At 47.4% G+C, this 19,045-nt stretch overlaps 2 protein-coding genes across 2 annotated transcripts; both read right to left on the bottom strand.

Annotated features, from left to right (window-relative positions):
- Positions 1 to 966: 966 nt before the first annotated feature.
- CCL14 (C-C motif chemokine ligand 14) lies at positions 967 to 3,808 on the bottom strand. Its single transcript, XM_010949167.3, has 3 exons — positions 3,565 to 3,808; positions 1,635 to 1,749; positions 967 to 1,193 (listed from the first exon to the last, which is right to left on the bottom strand). Exons 1-3 carry the CDS (start codon positions 3,653 to 3,655, stop codon positions 1,106 to 1,108), a joined length of 294 nt encoding a protein of 97 aa, XP_010947469.1. The 5' UTR covers positions 3,656 to 3,808; the 3' UTR covers positions 967 to 1,105.
- Positions 3,809 to 10,581: 6,773 nt separating this feature from the next.
- LOC105064289 (C-C motif chemokine 4) lies at positions 10,582 to 14,333 on the bottom strand. The gene is given in 4 exon segments (XM_010949168.3): positions 10,582 to 10,850; positions 11,256 to 11,367; positions 11,835 to 11,885; positions 14,090 to 14,333. Coding segments are annotated over 4 exon segments (444 nt in total). The 5' UTR covers positions 14,184 to 14,333; the 3' UTR covers positions 10,582 to 10,663.
- Positions 14,334 to 19,045: the final 4,712 nt, after the last annotated feature.

Raw genomic sequence — 19,045 nt, forward strand, 5'->3', positions numbered from 1 at the left:
TGGGGGGTATGTATCATATATGTGGGATACCTCCTTGACCTCTGTTTATGGAGGCCAGGAGATCTGAGGAAGCCTGGCTGTACCTTCAGTGTGCAGGTGCCCTCTTAGCCCTTGTCTGTGGAGGCCAGGGAATGGTGGTCACAGGCCTACACTGAGCATGCTCTTCCTCTGAGTGCACAGAGTTCCTTGAACCTGGAAGATGGGTCTGAGAGCCTTTAGGGGCAGCCGTCTGTTATTCTTGAAGCAGAAGCTTCCTCTTGATTCCCGCCTCATTCCATCCATTCACCCATCCACTCACCCATCCACCCATCCATTCATCCATCCACTCACCCATCCACCCATTGATCCATCCATTCACCCACCCATCCATCCACCCACCCACCCACCCATGCATCATCCACCTATCCATCCATCTGATTCCTGAGCACTTGGTGTGGGCCACATTTTTTGCTATGCCTTATGTAGGACACAAAAATGAGTAAAACAATATAGTACAACATAAGTGGATGGGGAAGAATTGGATAAAATACAACCATGAATCACTCCTATCCCAGCCAGGAGGGAACAAAGAAAAAGGCCTTGGGACCAACACAGAAAAAGACTATGGAGTTTGACTGCTATGGAGAGGCCTTTATGAAGATTTACCTGCAAAATCAGACGATAATTCTTAGCTTTACATTTGTGAAACTTGAGTAAGATAATGCACACGGACTGCTTAGCAGCGCGCTTGGGATACAACAAATGGCGTCTGATATTATTGTGGTTCTTATTTTGTAAGGTGATCTTTCTCACTTTCTGCTCAGCTTCCCACAACCTCCATCACAGGCCTGGCCCATCTTTTGCACCATGTTCTGGCCAAATTTCTGCAGAGTGAGGCTTGAAGCTGAGGGTGCCACCCCGGGCCGGGCTCACCAGTGTGCTCAGTTCATTGCCAATGGAAATTCAGTACAAATGAATGAGGGCAGGGAAGGGCATGAATGGTCTTTAATTCAAGGTAGGGCAGCTCCTGGGAGGTGGCTGGGGCTGAGTTGGGAGTAGGGGTGGGTGTTCAGTCCCTTCTCTTTAAGGTTCTGAGCAGGGTCCTTCTCCATTACATCTGGGTCACTCAGATCTTCTCCAGCTCCTGGATGTAGTCCTGGACCCAGTCATCTCTGGGGTTGGCACAGATGACATGGCCCTTTTTGGTGATGAAGCTGTGGCACAAGAAGGGAGAAGGATTACAAACTGAGGGTCCAGCAGCCAGGAAGCCAGTGTCAGTCTTTCCTTCCTTACAAATTCCTCATGGGACCTAGATTGGTTCTCCTTCCTTTGTTAGAGGCAGCCTGGGGCCAGCATCCTTTCTGAGACAAGCCCTTGAGCCCCTCAGGGCCCCTAGACCCACCTAGTCTCGGTGTCCCCACTAGTGCCCTCCTGCCTCCTGTTCCCCTCCTCTACCCTTCCCCATCGGTGAGGCCAGCTTCCTCCTGGCCCCAGCGGGCCCCGGATAGGCCAGAAGCCCCCAGGTTGCCCCTTGGCTGCCTCTCCCTGTGTTGACACACCAGAGAAGCCCCCTGGGGAGTCCCGGTTCCCAGTTCACCCGGCCCCAAGGCCCTGCAGGCTGCCCTCCCCCAGTGCAGGGTATGGGTGCCACCTACACAATTCCAGGGTTGACGCACTGGCTGCTGGACTCATAATAGCCTAAAATCCGCCAACGTGGGATTGCACGGGTCACGTAGGTGAAGCAGCACTCGGCGGGGTGGTAAGGTGATCCTGGGAAGAAGGCATGGAGGGAAGCTGAGATCGGCCCCTGTTAAAGACAACCCCCCCCCCGGCTGCCTTTGCAACCCCAAGGGGTAGAGGAGGGAAAGAAGGAGGGGACAGCCCCCCAGAATTCAGAGGCAGAGCTACAGGGAAACTCAGTCCTCTGGGCTCCCTTTGAAACTATTCCCCTGGCTCCTCTCCTCATCAGCGATCACCCTGCTTCCATTCTCCATCCCCTCCTAGGACTGGCTAATGACTTTCAACCCCAGATGGAAGAGCAGTCAAGCCTGGATATTCTCAGTGAGCACACACCATCCCTGGGGGCAGCTGGCAGAGATGCTTCAAGAGGAGGGATATCGGGAAGAAATCCCAATAGGGGTTGGGACACTTGCCATTTGGGAATGCAGACCCTGCCCCTTCCAGTGCCCCCATTTCGCCCATGTCCCCACTGAACGCATGCCCTGCAAAGAGGGTGGGATATCCACACCAAGCCCCAAGGACGACGGCCAGGGAGCCGGGGCACCCTGTTCTAACCCCACCTTGCCTCTGCTGGCTTTGTGCCCGTCGCCCCAATTGCCCTCTGTATCCTCATCTGTCAGTGAGGCTGTTGGACTGGGTCGGTGGGTTTTATATGGAGCTTTCTGGAGGCACGGATGCACTTGAGAGTGCAGTCGTGTGTAAAGGACCCCATCCACCTTTTTTTTTTTTTCCCCATTTTACATATTGAGCCTCCCGTGTAAGATTTTGCTGGAAGAAAAAGTTTCCTGGTTAAAACATTTTTTTTTTTTAAAGGAGGTACTGGATATTGAACCAAGGACCTCATACATACTAAGCACATGTTTTACCACTGAGCTATACCCCACCCCTAAAACATTTTTTTTAATCACACTGGATTTTTCAGTTATTTTTTGATTCTGAAATTTCATGGCTTTTGTCAGAGGTACAAGGGGGTAACAGCAAAGTCACACTTAGATTGACTTATGGGGGTAGGGGGAAGGGCATTTCAGATTAAAGGCCCTGCAGTTATGAGGTACAGTGGGGGTGTGCAAGTTATGTGGCCCCCCTGGACAGAAATGTGCACAGGGATGGCTTCAGGGATCACTGAGGGTGGCCAGGTGCTTGGGTGAAAAGGGAGGGGTCCTGTTATCCAGCACCATTCCCGGCAGCATCCTCACTCCCTAAAGAATGGAATAAAGAATCCCCTGGTCCCCAGGGAGCCACTCCCACTGCATTCCTCTGGGCTGACTTTTCAGAGGCAGATCAAACTTGAGGCTAGATTTATTTCAGCAGCCTTCTGTTTCCCTTCAGTTTCTGGAAAGGAAATGAGGCCAAGTTGCAGGGTGGGAATATTCTTGGTTGTAAAGGCAGCTCATTCTAAGAAATAAGCTGAGAAAAGGTGGCCTAGGCAGGACCCCCGAACTGTTGCTTCCCCCCCACTCCCCAACTGCGTAACCAGGCGATGCTGCACTCATGGGGTTAGGTGGACCCTGCAAGCAGCCTGGGTCCAAATCCCAGGAGATAAATGGACAATATGGCCTTTAGGGGCTCCAGATACTTCTCCCCAGTCTCCCTAGGGTTAATGACCCCAAATGGGGTGGGCCAGTCTTTTGCTTAATGGCAAAGAGAGATGAATTGAGTGAGTGAAGAGAGAGGCTGGCCTCACTGCATGGCCTTGGAGGGAAGGGGACTGGTCCTGGGCAGGGTGAGGATGGAACCAGTCTAACAAGACACCAGACCTCCCTAGAGCACTCCTCCTGTATTCCCAGCAACCCTACTCCTGATTCATTACAGGGACCAGGTTAGAAGATGAGGTGTTGCACTCACGTGGAGAGAATTCAGCCTCAGACCGCAGGGCGATGGGAAGGAGGAGGAGGAGGAGGAGGAGGCAGGAGACGGTTGCCATGGAAGCCTTCATCTTCTGGTGCAGGGAGCCGCTGCAGGGAGAGAGCTGGCCTGGTAGGGGCTTCTGAACCTCCTGGGCTGAGAATGTTTTGAGAAATGTTCATCGAGGCAAAATGTTTTTTAGTATAAGGGAACTAAGATGCCAAAGGGAAGTAGAAAGCAGTGGATTTCTCAGCGATTTCATATCCTCAGCAATTTTGGTTGAGGGTGGAGTGAAGGAAGTATGGGGAGCCAAGATTTCAGGGAGGAAATTGTCCTCCATCCCCAGTGGGAATGAGTTTAACCCTTCGAGGTTAGCTCTTAGTCGTAGAAAGACCATGGGCACAGGGGCTCAGGGACACTGTCTCAGACTTAGCAGAAGATCTCAAGGCTGGGATGTGTCCTGTGCCCAGTTCCTGTTCCAGGTCTTAGAACAAGGCCGATGGGGGCTGGAGATTCAGGATCTGTTCATCTGGAGATCAGAGAGGATTTGGGGTAATAGGATGAGGTCTGGAGGCCCCCACATCAGGTCTAGGAAGTCTTCACTTAAGCTCTTCAGCAGAACCTTTGCCTCCCAGCCTCATCCCCATCCCCCTGCTGACCCCTGCGGTGAACGTGCCATGATGCTCAGTGGATAATTTATTTAACAGGTCTTATACAGTGATGGTTGCTTTAATACACACTGGCCACTGTCCCAAATGCTTCGTGAATGTTAGCCCTTGTAATCTTCATAGCGGTTGAGGAAACTGAGGCACAGAGAGCAGACAGAACTCGCCCAAGCTCTGACCATTGACAAGTAGACTTAGGGCTCCAACTCAGGCAGTCTGGCTCCCAAGTCTGAGTTCTTTTTAGAGGGGCAGGTAACTAGGTTTATTTTTATTTATTTTTTTAATGGAGGTACTGGGGATTGAACTTGGGACCTCGTACATGCTAAGCCCACACTCTACCACTGAGCTACACCCTCCCCTCAAGTCTATGCTCTTAACCACTACTCTGTGGAGAAGAAACATGTGCACAAAGCTGTCTCTAAAAATGCCCTGGCTTCTCTACAAAGCCTTACCTATCTGAGCTCAGGTAGTGAATCCCTTTGGGAACCTTCTCCTGGTTTCTGACCTTCATTACAGAGAAGCTCTATGGGAACCTAGAAAATGCCTAGTTTGGGGATGGCGAGTGGGTCTCATTGATTAGTGGTGGACTGGAGCTCCAGGTTGGATGTCTGTGCATCACGTGAGTGACATGTGCTTTCTGTGAAGGTGCAGTTTGCATGCTGTGTGTTTGCCATCCTTAGATTCATCTAAACTGGTCATTTATGGAGGAGGAATTGGGCTCAGGAAGGGCCAGAGGCTTGCTCATGTTCGCAGAATGATTTGGTTGCAGGAAAGATCCACCTCTGCAGACTCTCAGCCCAGGGGCCTTGACTGTGGCCTTCTTGAGGGGACTTGCAACATTCTGCTTGCTCTCGTGGTTAGAAGGCTGTTTACATCTTCTCACCTCCACACACTAGGGCAGGGCAGGCCTAGCACAGAGCAGGTGATTTCTAAATATGTTTTAGAAGAAGGATGAATACATAAATTGGGCTGGTCTAAGTACGTGTATTTCACAGGAAGTAGCTGAATTTTCATGCTTAGGTGCTGAGACAGTCATTTATTCGAAATTTTCTGTATTTGTTGTCGATAACAAAACTATTTAAACTCCTCCAGTCCAGTATTAAGAACTGTCATTAGGGACAATCTAAGGAAACAAGCTGTTTCTGGGAAGAGTATGAGTTGGGAAGAAACAGTGATGACTTTGTTTTTGTGGAGACTAGCCGACCTGCCAAGATCTTTACAGGAAGATCTTTACAGGAAAGTTCTTTATTTTTCAAGCAGTTATTGAGTTCCTACCTAAATTAGATATGCTCATTGTTATAATAAACAACCCCTAACTCTCAGGAGAGTAATTAAATGGAGGTTTATTTCTTGCTCATGTCACAGTCCAGCGTGGTCAGCAGTGAGATGAGGGCGGGTGTGTGTTGGGAAAGTCACCCAGTCAGGGACCAAGCCTTCTCCTCTCTCGTGGTGCCACCATTTCCAACAAGAGACCTCCAAATTTGCTACCCAAGGGGAGAAGCAGAGGATTGGCAGGTTTTTATGGCCCATTTCTGGAAATGGTATAAATTACTTTCACTTACACCCCATGGCCGAAATGAAGTCACTTGGCTCCAACTTAATGACAAAGGCATGGAAGATAAAGATTATCTGTGTGTGCCCAGGAGGCAGAGAGAATGGGTCTAGTGACCATATTACTTCCTTGCCATAATAGCACATGCCAGGTACTGGGCTAGGCTTGGAGGTGGGAATGAAGATGACCCTGACCTCAGATGACTCACCGCTCAAAGAGGGACTCAAAAAAGTAATTGAAAATTGCAGTGCAGAGGGATGAATGGAATTTGGCAGCAATATAATCAGAGATGTTAAAGGCTCTCTTGTTGTCTGTGGATGAGTATGCGGTGCCTGTAAAAAATGTTAAAAATGTTTTTCAACGGGGAGGGTATAGCTCAGTGGCAGAGTGTGCACTTAGCATGCACGAGGTCCCGGGTGTAGTCCCCAGAACCTCCATTAAAATAAGTAAGTAGATAAATAAATATAATTACCCCTTCCCCTAAAAAAGAAACCAAAAGAATACTAAAAAAAAAAAAAAAAGTTTCTCAAAGCAGCACATATTCTTTGATTTAAAAAAAATTGAATAACATGGGAAGTGTGTGTAGGACCCTCATTGTTTACTTCTTTGCCATGTCCTCTCTAGGTAACAAATCTTCTACCTCCACTGGCCTTAACCAAGTGGGTCATGCCCTCTGCCCCAGCCCTGGCCCACACCAAGACAAAAGGGGCTAAGCCGTATTACTTTTAAAATAATGTCTGTGGTTCTAAAAGTAGAAGAGGAAAGATACGGATAATTTTTTTTTTTTACAGCTCTTCAGCACACTTTTTTTCTAGCTATTTCAAATAACTTCTAAGATTTTTTACTTTTAAAAATTCAAAACTGGTCATCAGACTCATTTAGCCATGTTTAAACTTTTCCCACTTGTATATTTCTTTTGTAATTAAGCAGCTTTGATAAGTTGCATCATGAAAAAAAAAATCAAGAAGTAACACAAGTCAGCCAGCCCATTGTTTGTTTGTTGTTGAAAAGACAATGAAGACTCTCCCCTTCTCCCCCAATTCTTTGACATTATTTTCTGGTTACTAAAGGAATATATGCTTTCTGCAAAAGTTGCAAACAGCTGAAGTTACAAAGTTGAGACTGAGAGTTCTCTTCAGATTTCCACTCCACACTCCAGCACCCTCATTACCTGGGAACTGGGAGGAAATGCTGGTTCTTTGGCCCCAGCGAGTCCTACTGAGTCAGAATTTCTGGGGATGGGACCTAGCAATCTGTGTTTTAACAAGCCCTCCAGGTGATTCTTGTCCATGCTGAAGTTTCCGAAGCCTTGATCTATAGCACAGCATCCTAACTGCTGTGCTTATAATATGTTGGTCTCTTCAGCCCTTGGGCTGCCTGACTGGGGCCTGGGGAGGCCCGAGTCGCAGCCTGGCTGTCCCCGTGACAAACTGCCTCATCATTTTAATGCAGTGTGGTGTAATAATTTAGAGATTTAGTGAGGATTCAGATATGATTCTTTTTTTTAACATTTTTTATTGATTTATAATCATTTTACAATCTTGTGTCAAATCAGATATGATTCTTGAACACAGATGTCATATTCCTATTTTCAGTCTTCTCTATACACTGGAATATTCCTTTTTTTTTTTTTACTTTGTTAATGGAATTTTATTAAAGTCATTGAATAAGTCATTGAACAAGGGGGGCTAATGATAGCTGAATAGCACAGAAAGCTCATGCAAGATGGTGTTTTGTCCTACTCACTGTACTTTTCCCCAGTGCCTAGAAGAGGGCTTGACATGTCATAGAAGTTCAGAAACTAGTTCCTGAATTAATATTCCCAGTATTATGGAAGTCACTGTGTCCTCTTCTCTTACACATGGATGGGCAGGAGTCTCGTTTCTGTTCTCAAGTTTTCCCTAATGTCTCTCACAACGGATAACATAAAGTAATCATGCAGCCATGATCTCTTTCAGGAGTCCAGAGAAAGGGACGGGATGCTTCGTCCAGCATAGTGAGGAAAGGTTTTATGGTGGCATCTAAACCGAATCTTGCAGGGTGGGTTGAGTTTTGCCGGGAAGGCTGGGAGGAGGGGCATTTCTGGCAGAGGCACCGCAGAAAGCAAGGAAGCAAAAAAGGAACACGCTGTTTTTGAGGAACTGGGAAAAGAGAGTGTTTTGAGTATTATGCAATTGACCTGACATGACACACCATTGTCTCCTCAAAGAGCTCAAAGAACTGCTGTGATTTTCCAGATGCCTGGTCAGAAGGGAAAGGCGCCGTTTCCATCCCTCGTTTCTGTTCAGCTGCTGTTGTGCCCAAAGCCTTGACCAGGAGACACCTGGCCCTCTGCCAGCTACATGGCTCAGTGGCCTGGGCTCACCATTTCATTCTCCTGGGCTAACAGCTCGAGCAGCCGGACAACCCAGTGAAACCATACACATTGCCCGTGGGTCTAGCCCTGCTTTCATGCAACAACTCTTTGAGATCTTCAAGTGTCTGAAACAAAATCTCAGCAGAAGAGCCAAAAGCTGCTATTGCCACCATAAGTGAAGAAACAACAGGAAAGACCATAAGCGGGTCAAAATCCGGGCCAGAACCCTGAGCATCTGTGTTTGCCTCTTTCACCTCCCCCAAATCCCATTGAAATGACTGAGTAAGTATGAAAACAAAACATTAATTAAAAAAACTTATAGTAGCAGTAGGGAATCAGAAAAGACAACAGCAGCTGATCACAGGTGAGAAATTTCTGTTCTATATAAAGGACATTTGTCATTTTGGTGGCAAAACCCAAGGCGACTGAAGAAACTTGTATCCTCATGTAGGTGATGGAGAAGATCATTGAGAAAACATTTTCCCATCACGACCCTGGGTCACCCAAAGATCAGAGTCAGGAGGTGCTGGGAGACAAAGCTTGGGTCCAAAGAACAAGCTAGGACCTTGCCAGTCCCCACTTCAGGACAGTCGGTTATGAGGTTTGCCCCAGGATAAAGCTACAAGCATAAATGAAGAAAGGTATCTGCTGTGGGAACCTCCAGAGGGGACCACGGGACAGAGAGAATTGGGCTGGGCCCTGGGTAACTTCTGGTCAAAGACAAGAAGAGAGCAAGGTAGTGTCTGGCCTGCTGGTGGGCAGGCTGGTTCCGCAGGCTGGTGTCTGCACCCTGGTGGGTGAGGCTGGTCCAGAGGCTAAAGTAGGCTTCCTGGAGGGCAGGGCCAGGGCTGTGGGGACCCTGGGGCTGCTGCCTGCCCACTGCTGGGTGGAGCTGGGTTCTGGGCCTTCTGGTGGACGGGGCTGTGCCAGAGGTGGTTGTGGGCTCAGGGGGTCTTAAGGCAGCCTGTCTGCTGAAGGTGGGGCTGTGTTCCCACTCAGTTGGTTGCTTGGCCTGAGGCATTCACAAGCTGTTGGGCCAGGGCAAGTCTGGATCCTGGGGCTAGTAAGCTAGAGGGGGGATCCCACAATGTGCCCACCAGCACCAGTGTCCATCCGAGTGGTAGAAGGAGGCCCCAAGAATAGCTGCTACCAGTGTCTGTGTCCCCAGGGTGAGATGCAGTTGCCTTTTGCCTCTCTGGGAGACTCTCCAAGATGTGCAGGTGGGTCTGACCCAGGCTTCTATCAAATTACTGCTTTTGCCCTGGGTCCCGGAGCATGTGACATTTTCTGTGTGCCCTTTAAGAGTGGAGTCTCTATTTCCCGCTGTCCTCTGGGACTGCCCAGATTAAGCCCTGCTGGCCTTCAAAGCCAAATTCTCTGGGGGCTTGTCTTCCCGATGCAGGACCCCTGGGCTCAGGAGTGGAGCTCAGACCTCTCACTCCTTTGGGAGAAACTCTGCAATGTAATTATTCTCCGGTTTGTGGGTCACCCACCAGAGAGTAAGGGACTTGGCTGTATCGCCAGTCTGCCTCCTGCCCAACTCATTGTGATTCTTTGTTGCTGTCTTCTGTTGTAGATCTTTTCTGGTAGGTTCCTTTTTTTTTTTTTTTCATTGATGATTTTTCTGTGCTCATGAGAGGAAGTGAGCTCAGGGTCTTTCTACTCTGCCATCTTGGCCCAGAAAAATCTTAAACATTTTTTTGAATGACAAAAACTTGTTGTTTAGAATTCAGTCCTTTTTTTCCCAAATTTTATGAGACAGTTGGCCAAGATTTCCTAATTATAAATATAAATGCATATGCTTTAGTAGATATGAATGTAAGATGGATATTGGCTCCAGTTTTAAATATTTTTCTAATGTCCTTTAACTTTAACGAAGATGATCTTTTAGGAAGTTATATCTATTAAGAAGAAAATCTAAAGCATAAAAATAAGGGAAAAGGATGAATGCAGGCCTTTCAATGTCATTTTGGAACATTGTCTGAAAGGCCTGCTCCAGGATTCCTGAAATCTGTAGGCATGTTCTAACTGATACTCTGTTTATTATTGACCAGGTCCCAGACTTTGTGAAATCACATGTTGACTTGTAAATTTTTGTTAAGCACAGATGCAAGTGATTTTTGTCTAGTAGAAAAGATAATCCCCAAAGTTACAGGTTTATTGTCCTATAGGATACTAATTTGTTCTCCTCTCAATTAAACATTTCAGAATGTCATTCCCAATTATCTAGATAAACCTCTGTTCCTCAGGTGATATTCATTCAGTTTAATGGTTCCTTCATTAATGGGTTAAATACATTTTTGACGCATAGTCAATCTATAGTTGAATGTCATATTTTTAGCTTTTAAAAAAATTACACTATAATGTCTTGTTTTGGGAAAAAAAAACCCCACAGATCTGAAATTTGGCATTGCTAAAGATTCTTTTTCCTCTTAAAGTTGAAGTAAAGTTAAATTGGTTACTCTTTATTAATGTATTACTTATGTAACCAGAACAGAACAGTAATGGGTGCTTTTTAAAAATAATTCAGGCCAGGAAATTTCTAGGAGGTGGTCGAGGCAAGAGAGATGGAGGTGAGGTGGCTGGCTCCTTCTCAAGCAGTAGTCTTTCCAGGTTCTATATCACGGAGTCCAGCTTCAGACTCGCCATGCATTTCCGAACATCCTCCTTACTGGGGTCGGCACAGACACTCTGCCCTCTCTTGGTTTTGAAGCTGGGAAGCAAGAGGGAGAGAGGTTACAAACAGAGGAGGGGTCAGCAAGGGGGGATGGGGAGCACCACCCTCCCTGCCTCTCGGATTCCCCACTCAGCCCAGCCTGTTCTTTTGTTTCTTTGCTGCAAGGGCTCAGAGCAGCTCCTCTCAGACCCTCCCTCAGCCTCTGAGACTCCCTTAGTGAGTTGTGGAGTTTCCTTGGGCAGCCTTGCTCCTACTGTCTCCTTCCTTCCCAGGCTTCCTTCTTCACTGGGAACATCATGTCCCCGATGCCCTACGGGATCCTAATGAGGACGCAAGCCTCTGCTGACCTGGCAGGATCCAGAGGATAGGACTTTTGGGGACATCTATTCATCAGGTGCCCACCCCTCCCCGCAAGGCATGGTCGGTCAGCCTGGCACTTACATGACACCAGGCCGGGAGCACCCACTGGTCGTTATTGAATAATCTTTCATGAACACACATCGGATATTTCGTGAGGCGTAGGAGAGGCAGCAGTCAGTGGGACGGTGAAAGCCTGCAGTAAGAGAAAGGGTTACTTAAGGACTGAGTTTGAGGAAAACTAGATCCTTTCCTCCAAAGTACTAGGAAGGGTGAGAAGGTGCGGGACTCGAGAGGGATGTCTTCCTTCTCGGCCAGCACTTGCTGGTGTCTCCCTGCTTCACTTTCCCCAGGGTTGAGCTGGGTGTCTGAGGGCACCCAGGCAGGGCCACAACAGGCAGGACCATTTCTCCAAGAAGAGGAAGGGTCTGAGGCCCGCAGGAGGCATCAGAGAGAAGCCCCCCCCACCCCAAGGACAACTCTCGGGATAGCCAGCTGGAATAGAGGCCACGTATGGACCCAGGACCCATCCTCAACTTCCTTGGACGTGTTCACTGGCCTTAGGACCCTCCCTGTCTCCCCAGGCCCCGTAAACAAGGTGGATTGAAGCCACTGAGCAGATATGAACCTGCTGGCTGTTTTTAAATATATACCATAACAAACCTTGTCCATGAGATTGTATGTGATAATGATGATCCTGTGTCGACAGCAGGTCTGTTTGGGGGAAACAGTCGAGGAGGGAAGAGAAATGGCTGGGAAGCAGCATCTCCATCTATCTTACTCCTCAGCCCCATCCCCTGCTAGGGAGGCAGTGATGCCGGACCACTGGACCAGGCCTGCCTCCAGGCCCATCTTCTCCATCAGGGCCCTGAGACTTTTCAGAGAATTTTTGAAAAAGTTTGAGACATGAAAATACTCTATCAACTCTAAATAGAAAAAGCAAACTGCGAATCCATCACGAATAAATCAGTTGAACAGCTACATAATGCGATGTAGTCCACAGTGGTTTCTACACATTTCTGAAATCCGCAGGACTCTGGAAACAGAACAAATTTCACTGACTGATTTGGTGGCACAATGCCACCCAAAGTAGAGTGAGGTTATTTGTAGGCTTTATTTATTCCATTAGTATAAATATTTGCATGTGTTTGCTGCAGAAATATTACTGTGTTTGGCAAAGTGTGCTTCCCAGACTCTGCCAGGGATGTTAAGGAATGTCCAGGGAGGTGTTACCATTTTAAAACTTTTATTTTTTTTTAGAATGTGATCAAATGTATGTAATATAAAGTTTACAACTTTAATCGCTTTTTTAAAAATTAGAAAAAAAATTTTTGACGAAGGAGGTAATTAGGGTTTGTTTGATTGATTGATTGATTGATTGATTGATTTAAATAGAGGTCATGGGGATTGAACCCAGGACCTAGTGCATGCTTAGCACTGAGCTACACCCTCCCTGCTTAATCACTTTTAAGTGTACATTGCAGTAGCATTAAATACATTTACATATTGTGCAACTCAGCACAATCCTTCCATGGAATTCTGTTCATCTTGCAAAACTAAGAGTCTATACCCATTAAACAATAACTTCCCATTTCCTGCCCCCCACCCCACCCCCAACCCCTGGGCCACTGCCATTCTACTTTCTGCCTTTGAATATAGCTACTTTAACTACCTCATATGAGTGGAATCATACCGTTTGTCCTTTTGTGACTGGTGTATCTCACTTATCATAATGTCTTCAAGGCTCACCTATGTTATACCATGTGTCAGAGTTTCTTATTTTTGAAGGCTGAATAATATTCCACTGTATGTCTATACCCTGTTTTTCAATCCATTCATTTGTCAGTGGACACTTGAGTTGCTTCCACCTTTTTGGCGTTTATAAATCATGCTGCTATTAGCATGGTCATACAGATACCTCCTCATGTACCTGCGTTCAGTTCTTTTGGGTATATCCAGAAGTGGAATTGCTGGACCATACTGTATTACCTTTTTAGAACCTGAAAAATTCTGCATTCTAAAATACAACTTGCCACAAAGTTTTGGAAAAAGGATCGTGGACCCCTATTACACTAATTAGGCAAACATAACGAAACTTTTAGCTCATTTCTTACATGGTTATGTATGAATTATATTAAACGAGGCATCTGCATACATGTCAATATACTTGATATGATGTGTATGGGGCTTGCAAAATAAAGTCTTAAAAGGCGTTGTCTTTCTGTTAACAGCTTCCTAACTAGCTTGGATCCTAACTCTACTAATACTTATGGCTGTGTGATCTTGGGCAGGTGACCTAGAGTTTCTATGCCTCAGTTTTCTCATTTGTAAAATGAGAATAATAATAATAGTAGTAATAATAATAATAATATTAACAATAATAATAAACAAAACCATATGAGTCACTGACAGTCTACCCCACACCGTTGATGGGAGGATCCAATGCATTCATATCTATAAGACACTTAGAACAGTGCCTGCTTGCACATGGGAAGTACTAGATATTTATTTGTTAAATAAATAGAATGATTAGGTAGACTTGGGCGAGCCACTTGCCAGGCTTGTTCAATTTTATCTCCAAAATGAGACTTTTACACTAGATGGTATATAATGGTTCTAACATCATAGACTTCTATGCTTCTTTCTACAAATTTAGAATTTTACTACAATTCTCTTTATTTAGCCCATAATGGTCCTCTGTCAGCTAAGAGAAAGAATCAGATAATTCTGACCATGAAAAGGGAGAGAATTGTTTCCCCAGGTGGGACCAGTCACCTGTGTACAGTTTTCCCCTGGGACCAAAGGCTGCAGAGAGAGGTCGGTACCTACTAAGGCTGCTTTTAAACAAGTGACCCATCTATGTTGGGAACAAAAGTGCCCTCTGTTGTCTCCTCCCCACATTGTGAGTTACCACCAACCTGACAACCTGTGAGAAAGCTTGGTCAAGTCACCAGCAGCGGCGTGGGCAGCAAGGATGAGGAGGAAGGAGAGGACCACCACGGAGGTCTTCATCTTCCCGGTGCGCAGGCAGTGCTGGCCCAAGGTCTCCTGGGTGCCCTGCTCTCTGCCTCTCTGGGACCCCAGCTCTGCTCTGGTATTTATAAGAAGAGGAGAACCAGGAAGTCACAGGACAGAGGTCAGAATGCTGTCCTCTGGCTGTAAAATAGACAACACGCTATTTCTAAAAAAAAGGAACGAGGCTGGGAAGGCAAGAGGAAGTAGAGGGCAAGGATGACCTGAGGCTTTCCCAACTGCCTAATGAATACGGGCAAAGAGAGTGACTCTTTTACGAAGGATCCTTCCTCTAGGAGGTTCGTTTAACCCTCTAATCAGAATTCTTTCCTCAGGAGTTAACCCCATTCATGTGAGCAAACACCCTGTTTTCGGGGTGACCACTGATGGGAATGCTCTAACATGTGAACCCGCTCATGTGACTCCGCACATGCAGTCTTGACCCTCGACTCCTCTCTCTGCTTCACCCCGACATCCAATCCATGAACAAACACCGTTGGCTCCACTTTCAAAATTGTGTCCAGAATCTTATTTCTCACCACTTCTACTCCCTTCACCTGCTCCAAGCCACCCTTATCTCTCACCAGGATTACTGCCAAAGCTTCCCAATTTGGCTCCTTACTCCGCTCCTGCCCCTTTTCCATCGACATTGCAGCCAGAGTGATCCTGTTAAAAAAAATAGATCAGACCAAGTCAATCCTGTTTAAAACCCACCAGTGTAAGGCCCAATCGTTCTAATAACCTACAAGCCCCTATGTGATCTGGCCCCTGTTTGCTTTCTGTTTTCGAGTCCTATCATCGTTGTGGCCGAGGGCAGAGGCCGGCTGACTTCCAGGGCACAAGTCATTCTCTCCATATACTCACCGACTTTCTCCTTTGCTGTGGGTGCTCCCCATTGGCTTCCAAGCCCCTGTAGTGGCAAGTACTTGTCCAGTAGCTCCGGGTGCACAAGCCTGAGGACCGAGCAGGATCCTGCAGGCATCCTCTGTCTCAGCGTCAGAGTCCCTGATACAGGAAAAGAGGGGTAAGCCTGACGGCACGGTGTGGTGCCGCCGCATTACACCTACGTGGGGCTGGACAAAGCCTGTGCAGGGCTGGTTGCTGTAGTGGTGGCCGGAGTAAAGGACAGGGCCGACGGAATGGCAGTGGGGCACAGAGGTGACTGACATGATACCACACGCATGCTTGTTCAGCAAATGAAAGAATGAAGGAACCAATGTCCGATTTCACAATATGCGGGTTTTTCGGGACCTCCCCGTTATAGCAAACATTTTGTGAGTGGGTTTTTTTGTGTACTCCCTAGGTCTTTCATTACTTTTCCCTCCCCCACCCCACCAAGCATCACTGGTGGTACTGAAGAATCATAGCAGCCCTATTCATTACTCGGCTTGGCATAATCGAGGGAGCGGCTGTGCTCTGCGTGAGCTGCTCCAGCCTCAGTGGTCTCCGGGGCTACTGGTAACCATGGCCAGTGCTTCTTGAGCACTTACGATGCTCCGGGACTGCGCTCTGAGCCGAGGTGTTTGCTACACAAAGCGCTTCCTATAATTATTTCATCATACCGCCCGGCACACCCTCCAGCTTCTTCCCTTACGGAAATACCAAGTGCCCTGTCATCTCTGCCTGCAAGCGCGGCTCTTACCACGTCCCATGATCTAGGCTTGCATAATGTGTTTGTGTAGCAAAAGCTGAGCTAACCTGCACTGTTACAGGGTCAGCATATTTGAGCTAAGATGTCCCCTCCTTGGGGTAGCCCGTTTTCTTTGTCAGATCCACACTGAGTCTATGGGAATTTCCTGCTGTGCCTTTTGACTCCCCCTCCCTCCTTTCGCATCAGGGCATGTGCGGTGTGTCTGCATCCTGAGCAGGTCGTGACATCTCAGGACAGTGTTCCAAGCACAGGTCCCTTCTGAGGAGAGAGGCCTCAAGTTGTGGTTCCTCCCTGCATTGGGTGCTGGTCCTTGAGTTTCCAGATGAAGCCATCTGTGGTGTCTGGCCTCCTCTGGTGGCTGTGTGGTGAGTAAGGAGGAGCTCAGGTGGCCGTCCCAAGCAAAGGCGAGGTAGCGTCCTAGTTCTCTGTGAGGCCAGCTGCACATGCCGCTGGGAAAGGCATTCTGGTGCACGTGGGTCTTTCAACTCCTTGGCAGCCACAAAAGAGTGGCCTTGGGGTTGGAGCACTTCCTGACCAAGAGGTAAAGAGCCCGTCTGTCCGTGCTGGGCTTATTGCCTTGTGTGGGGATATCTTTGTTCTGGACTCAGTGGGTGCTCCTTCGTTTTGCTTAAGCATGTGTGACACCCCCATGACTCTATCCGTTCCTGGCAGGGAGGGAACGGCGCCCCTCACTTGCAGCCCAGGAGGGATTCGTGCAGATCACTGCCCTGAGTCAGCCGCAGGATGGTACCCGCTGCTGTGGGGGCACCAACACTCACTGTTGAAGCTGATCTTGCTCTGTCTTTTCTCTGTGTGAGTTAAGTGTTCCATCCAGTGCCTGTGAAGTCATGTCCTTCGTGGCAACCCTGACACAAACCACGCAGTCGGTCGCCGTCCTGGGACTGCTGCTCCGGGTGGCAGACAGCAGGTGTCTCGTGTCTGACACATCCCGCCTTTCAAAGTCCAGGGACAGGGACTACTTTAAGACCCAGGCAGGAGGGACTCTGCCTGGACCCCATGCTTTGGAGCATCCTTCATATGGCCAACACACACTAAACAAATTCATCAGAGAACACAAAGGCACCTCTGTCTCTTGGGATGTGGTACTCAGGGCCAGCCCGGCATGACCTGCAATGCTGAACATCCACTTTTGTGACAGATGCAGCTTGTGCCTTAAGGGAAAATGCCTCCCTACCTCTCCTGCCCTTTGTCTTTGAAAGGAAACACCTGAATCCCAAAGCTGTGAAGGTTTATGGGTTACCACTGCCAATACTGGGGGCAGACACTCCTCGAATGGCAGGGGAGATTTGAACAGCAGAAGCCTTTAGGTAAGAGGAACGATAAGCCAATTAACTTACCAAAATCTATCTTCTCAGATAGCACGACTGCCAACCGTCCTTGCAGAACAAATGTGGTTCCCCTGCAGGGCTTGGTGTTCATTATTTTTTGCTTGCTTTTGTGTTCCAGTCTGTGGTGGTGGACTCCCAAGTTAGGGCTGTGTATGCAATAGTTTCACACTGTTGCAATGTTAAGCAATTAGTTGTACTTTTAAATGTGTTTATTTGCTCATTGATAAGTTTCAAACTCCTTATGCATTCTTGCCCCGGGTCCTGGAAATGTTAGGGCAGGCCTGACCAGGACCCACAGGGACAGGGTGGCTGGCGAAGTGACTCCCTGGGCTACACCACCTCCTCCATGTCCTTAGCCATAAATATCAGTTTTGGGGAATAATCTGTGTGCCTCTTCCATCCTTGTGCATGATCTTAAATGGCCTCACTACTGCAAATGGGAGAGCCTTTCCTTTGAGGAGTAAGGGGAACCACGGATCCTACCAACTCATCTTGTGTTTCCCAACGTCTGTACGACCGGGCCTGGGCCCTCCTTAGAGGGCCTCCTGAAGAGGGAAATCTGTTCTATAAAGTGGAACTGAAACTGCTCTGTGGTCACAAGGTCACAGATGGTTGGGTCCCTCAGATACCTTCTGACTGTCTGCTGTGTGTCTGGGTGATGCCGAGTCCAATAAACGGGTTTCCATTTTGTCCCAAGCACTTCTCCTAACTCTAGCTCTGCTCTCAAAGATTAGGTCTTGGTTTAAATATTTGACTTCTCCCTTCCTTTGGTAGATTATTTACAAAAATGGCTGCAGGAATCCCCCCGCCCCGCCATATGCATGCACTTGGGAATCCTCCCCATACTGGCCCTGGTCTTGGCTGTGTGGCCCACTTTGGCAGATGAGACAGTAGAAAATGTGATACAGAGACTTGAAAAGGGCCGGCACATTGAGACTTGTGCTATTTTTCTGCTGGGAACCTTTATACTGTTAATGTGTACCAGCCCATGGTAGCCTCTTGAAGGCTGAGCGACCATGTGGAGAGCTGTCCCAGCTGAGAGGTCATCCTGGACCATCGAACCCCAGCTGAGTTGCCTCAGACCAGGAGACCCATCCATCCAACATATAGACCTATGAGAAATAATAAATGCTGCCACTTAAAAATTTTAAAAAATGTTTTAATTAAGAGTTCTTTTTTTAAAAGCAGTTTTAGATTCATAGCAAAACTAAGGGGACAAGTATAGGGGGTATAGAGATTTCCCTTATACTCCTGACCCCCAAAATGCACAGCCTCCCCCATGATCAATATCCCCCACCAGAGTGGTACATTTGTCACAACTGGGGAACCTACACTGACACATCATAACCACCCAAAGACCATAGTTTACATTATAGTTCACTCTTGGGTGCAGCGCATTCCAAGGGTTTGGACAAATGTATGGTTACGTGAATCCATCATTATGGTATCAAACAGAATACTTTCACTGCCCTGAAAATACTCCTTGCTCTGCCCAGTTACCTCCCCTACCTCCCCTACCTCCCCCAAGGCCCCCATCTCCTGGCAACCACTGATCTTTTTTACTGTGTCCATAGTTTTGCCTTTTCCAGAATGTCGTTTTCACATTGGCTGCTTTCACTTGGTAATATGCTGTTAAGACTCCTTGTCTTTTCATGGTTTGATAGCTCACTTACTTTAGAGCTGAATATTCCGTTGTCTGTTGTACCACAGTTTATTTACCCATTCACCTGCTGAAGGACATTTTGGTTGCTTCCCAGTTTTGGCAATTATGAATAAAGCTACTATAAACATCTGTGTGCTGGTGTTTGTGTGGACATAAGTTTTCAGCTCCTTCAGGTAAATACCAAGAAGTGTGATTGCTG

This window comes from Camelus bactrianus, chromosome 16 (genome assembly GCF_048773025.1).
Source record: "Camelus bactrianus isolate YW-2024 breed Bactrian camel chromosome 16, ASM4877302v1, whole genome shotgun sequence".
Classification (NCBI taxonomy): domain Eukaryota; kingdom Metazoa; phylum Chordata; class Mammalia; order Artiodactyla; family Camelidae; genus Camelus; species Camelus bactrianus.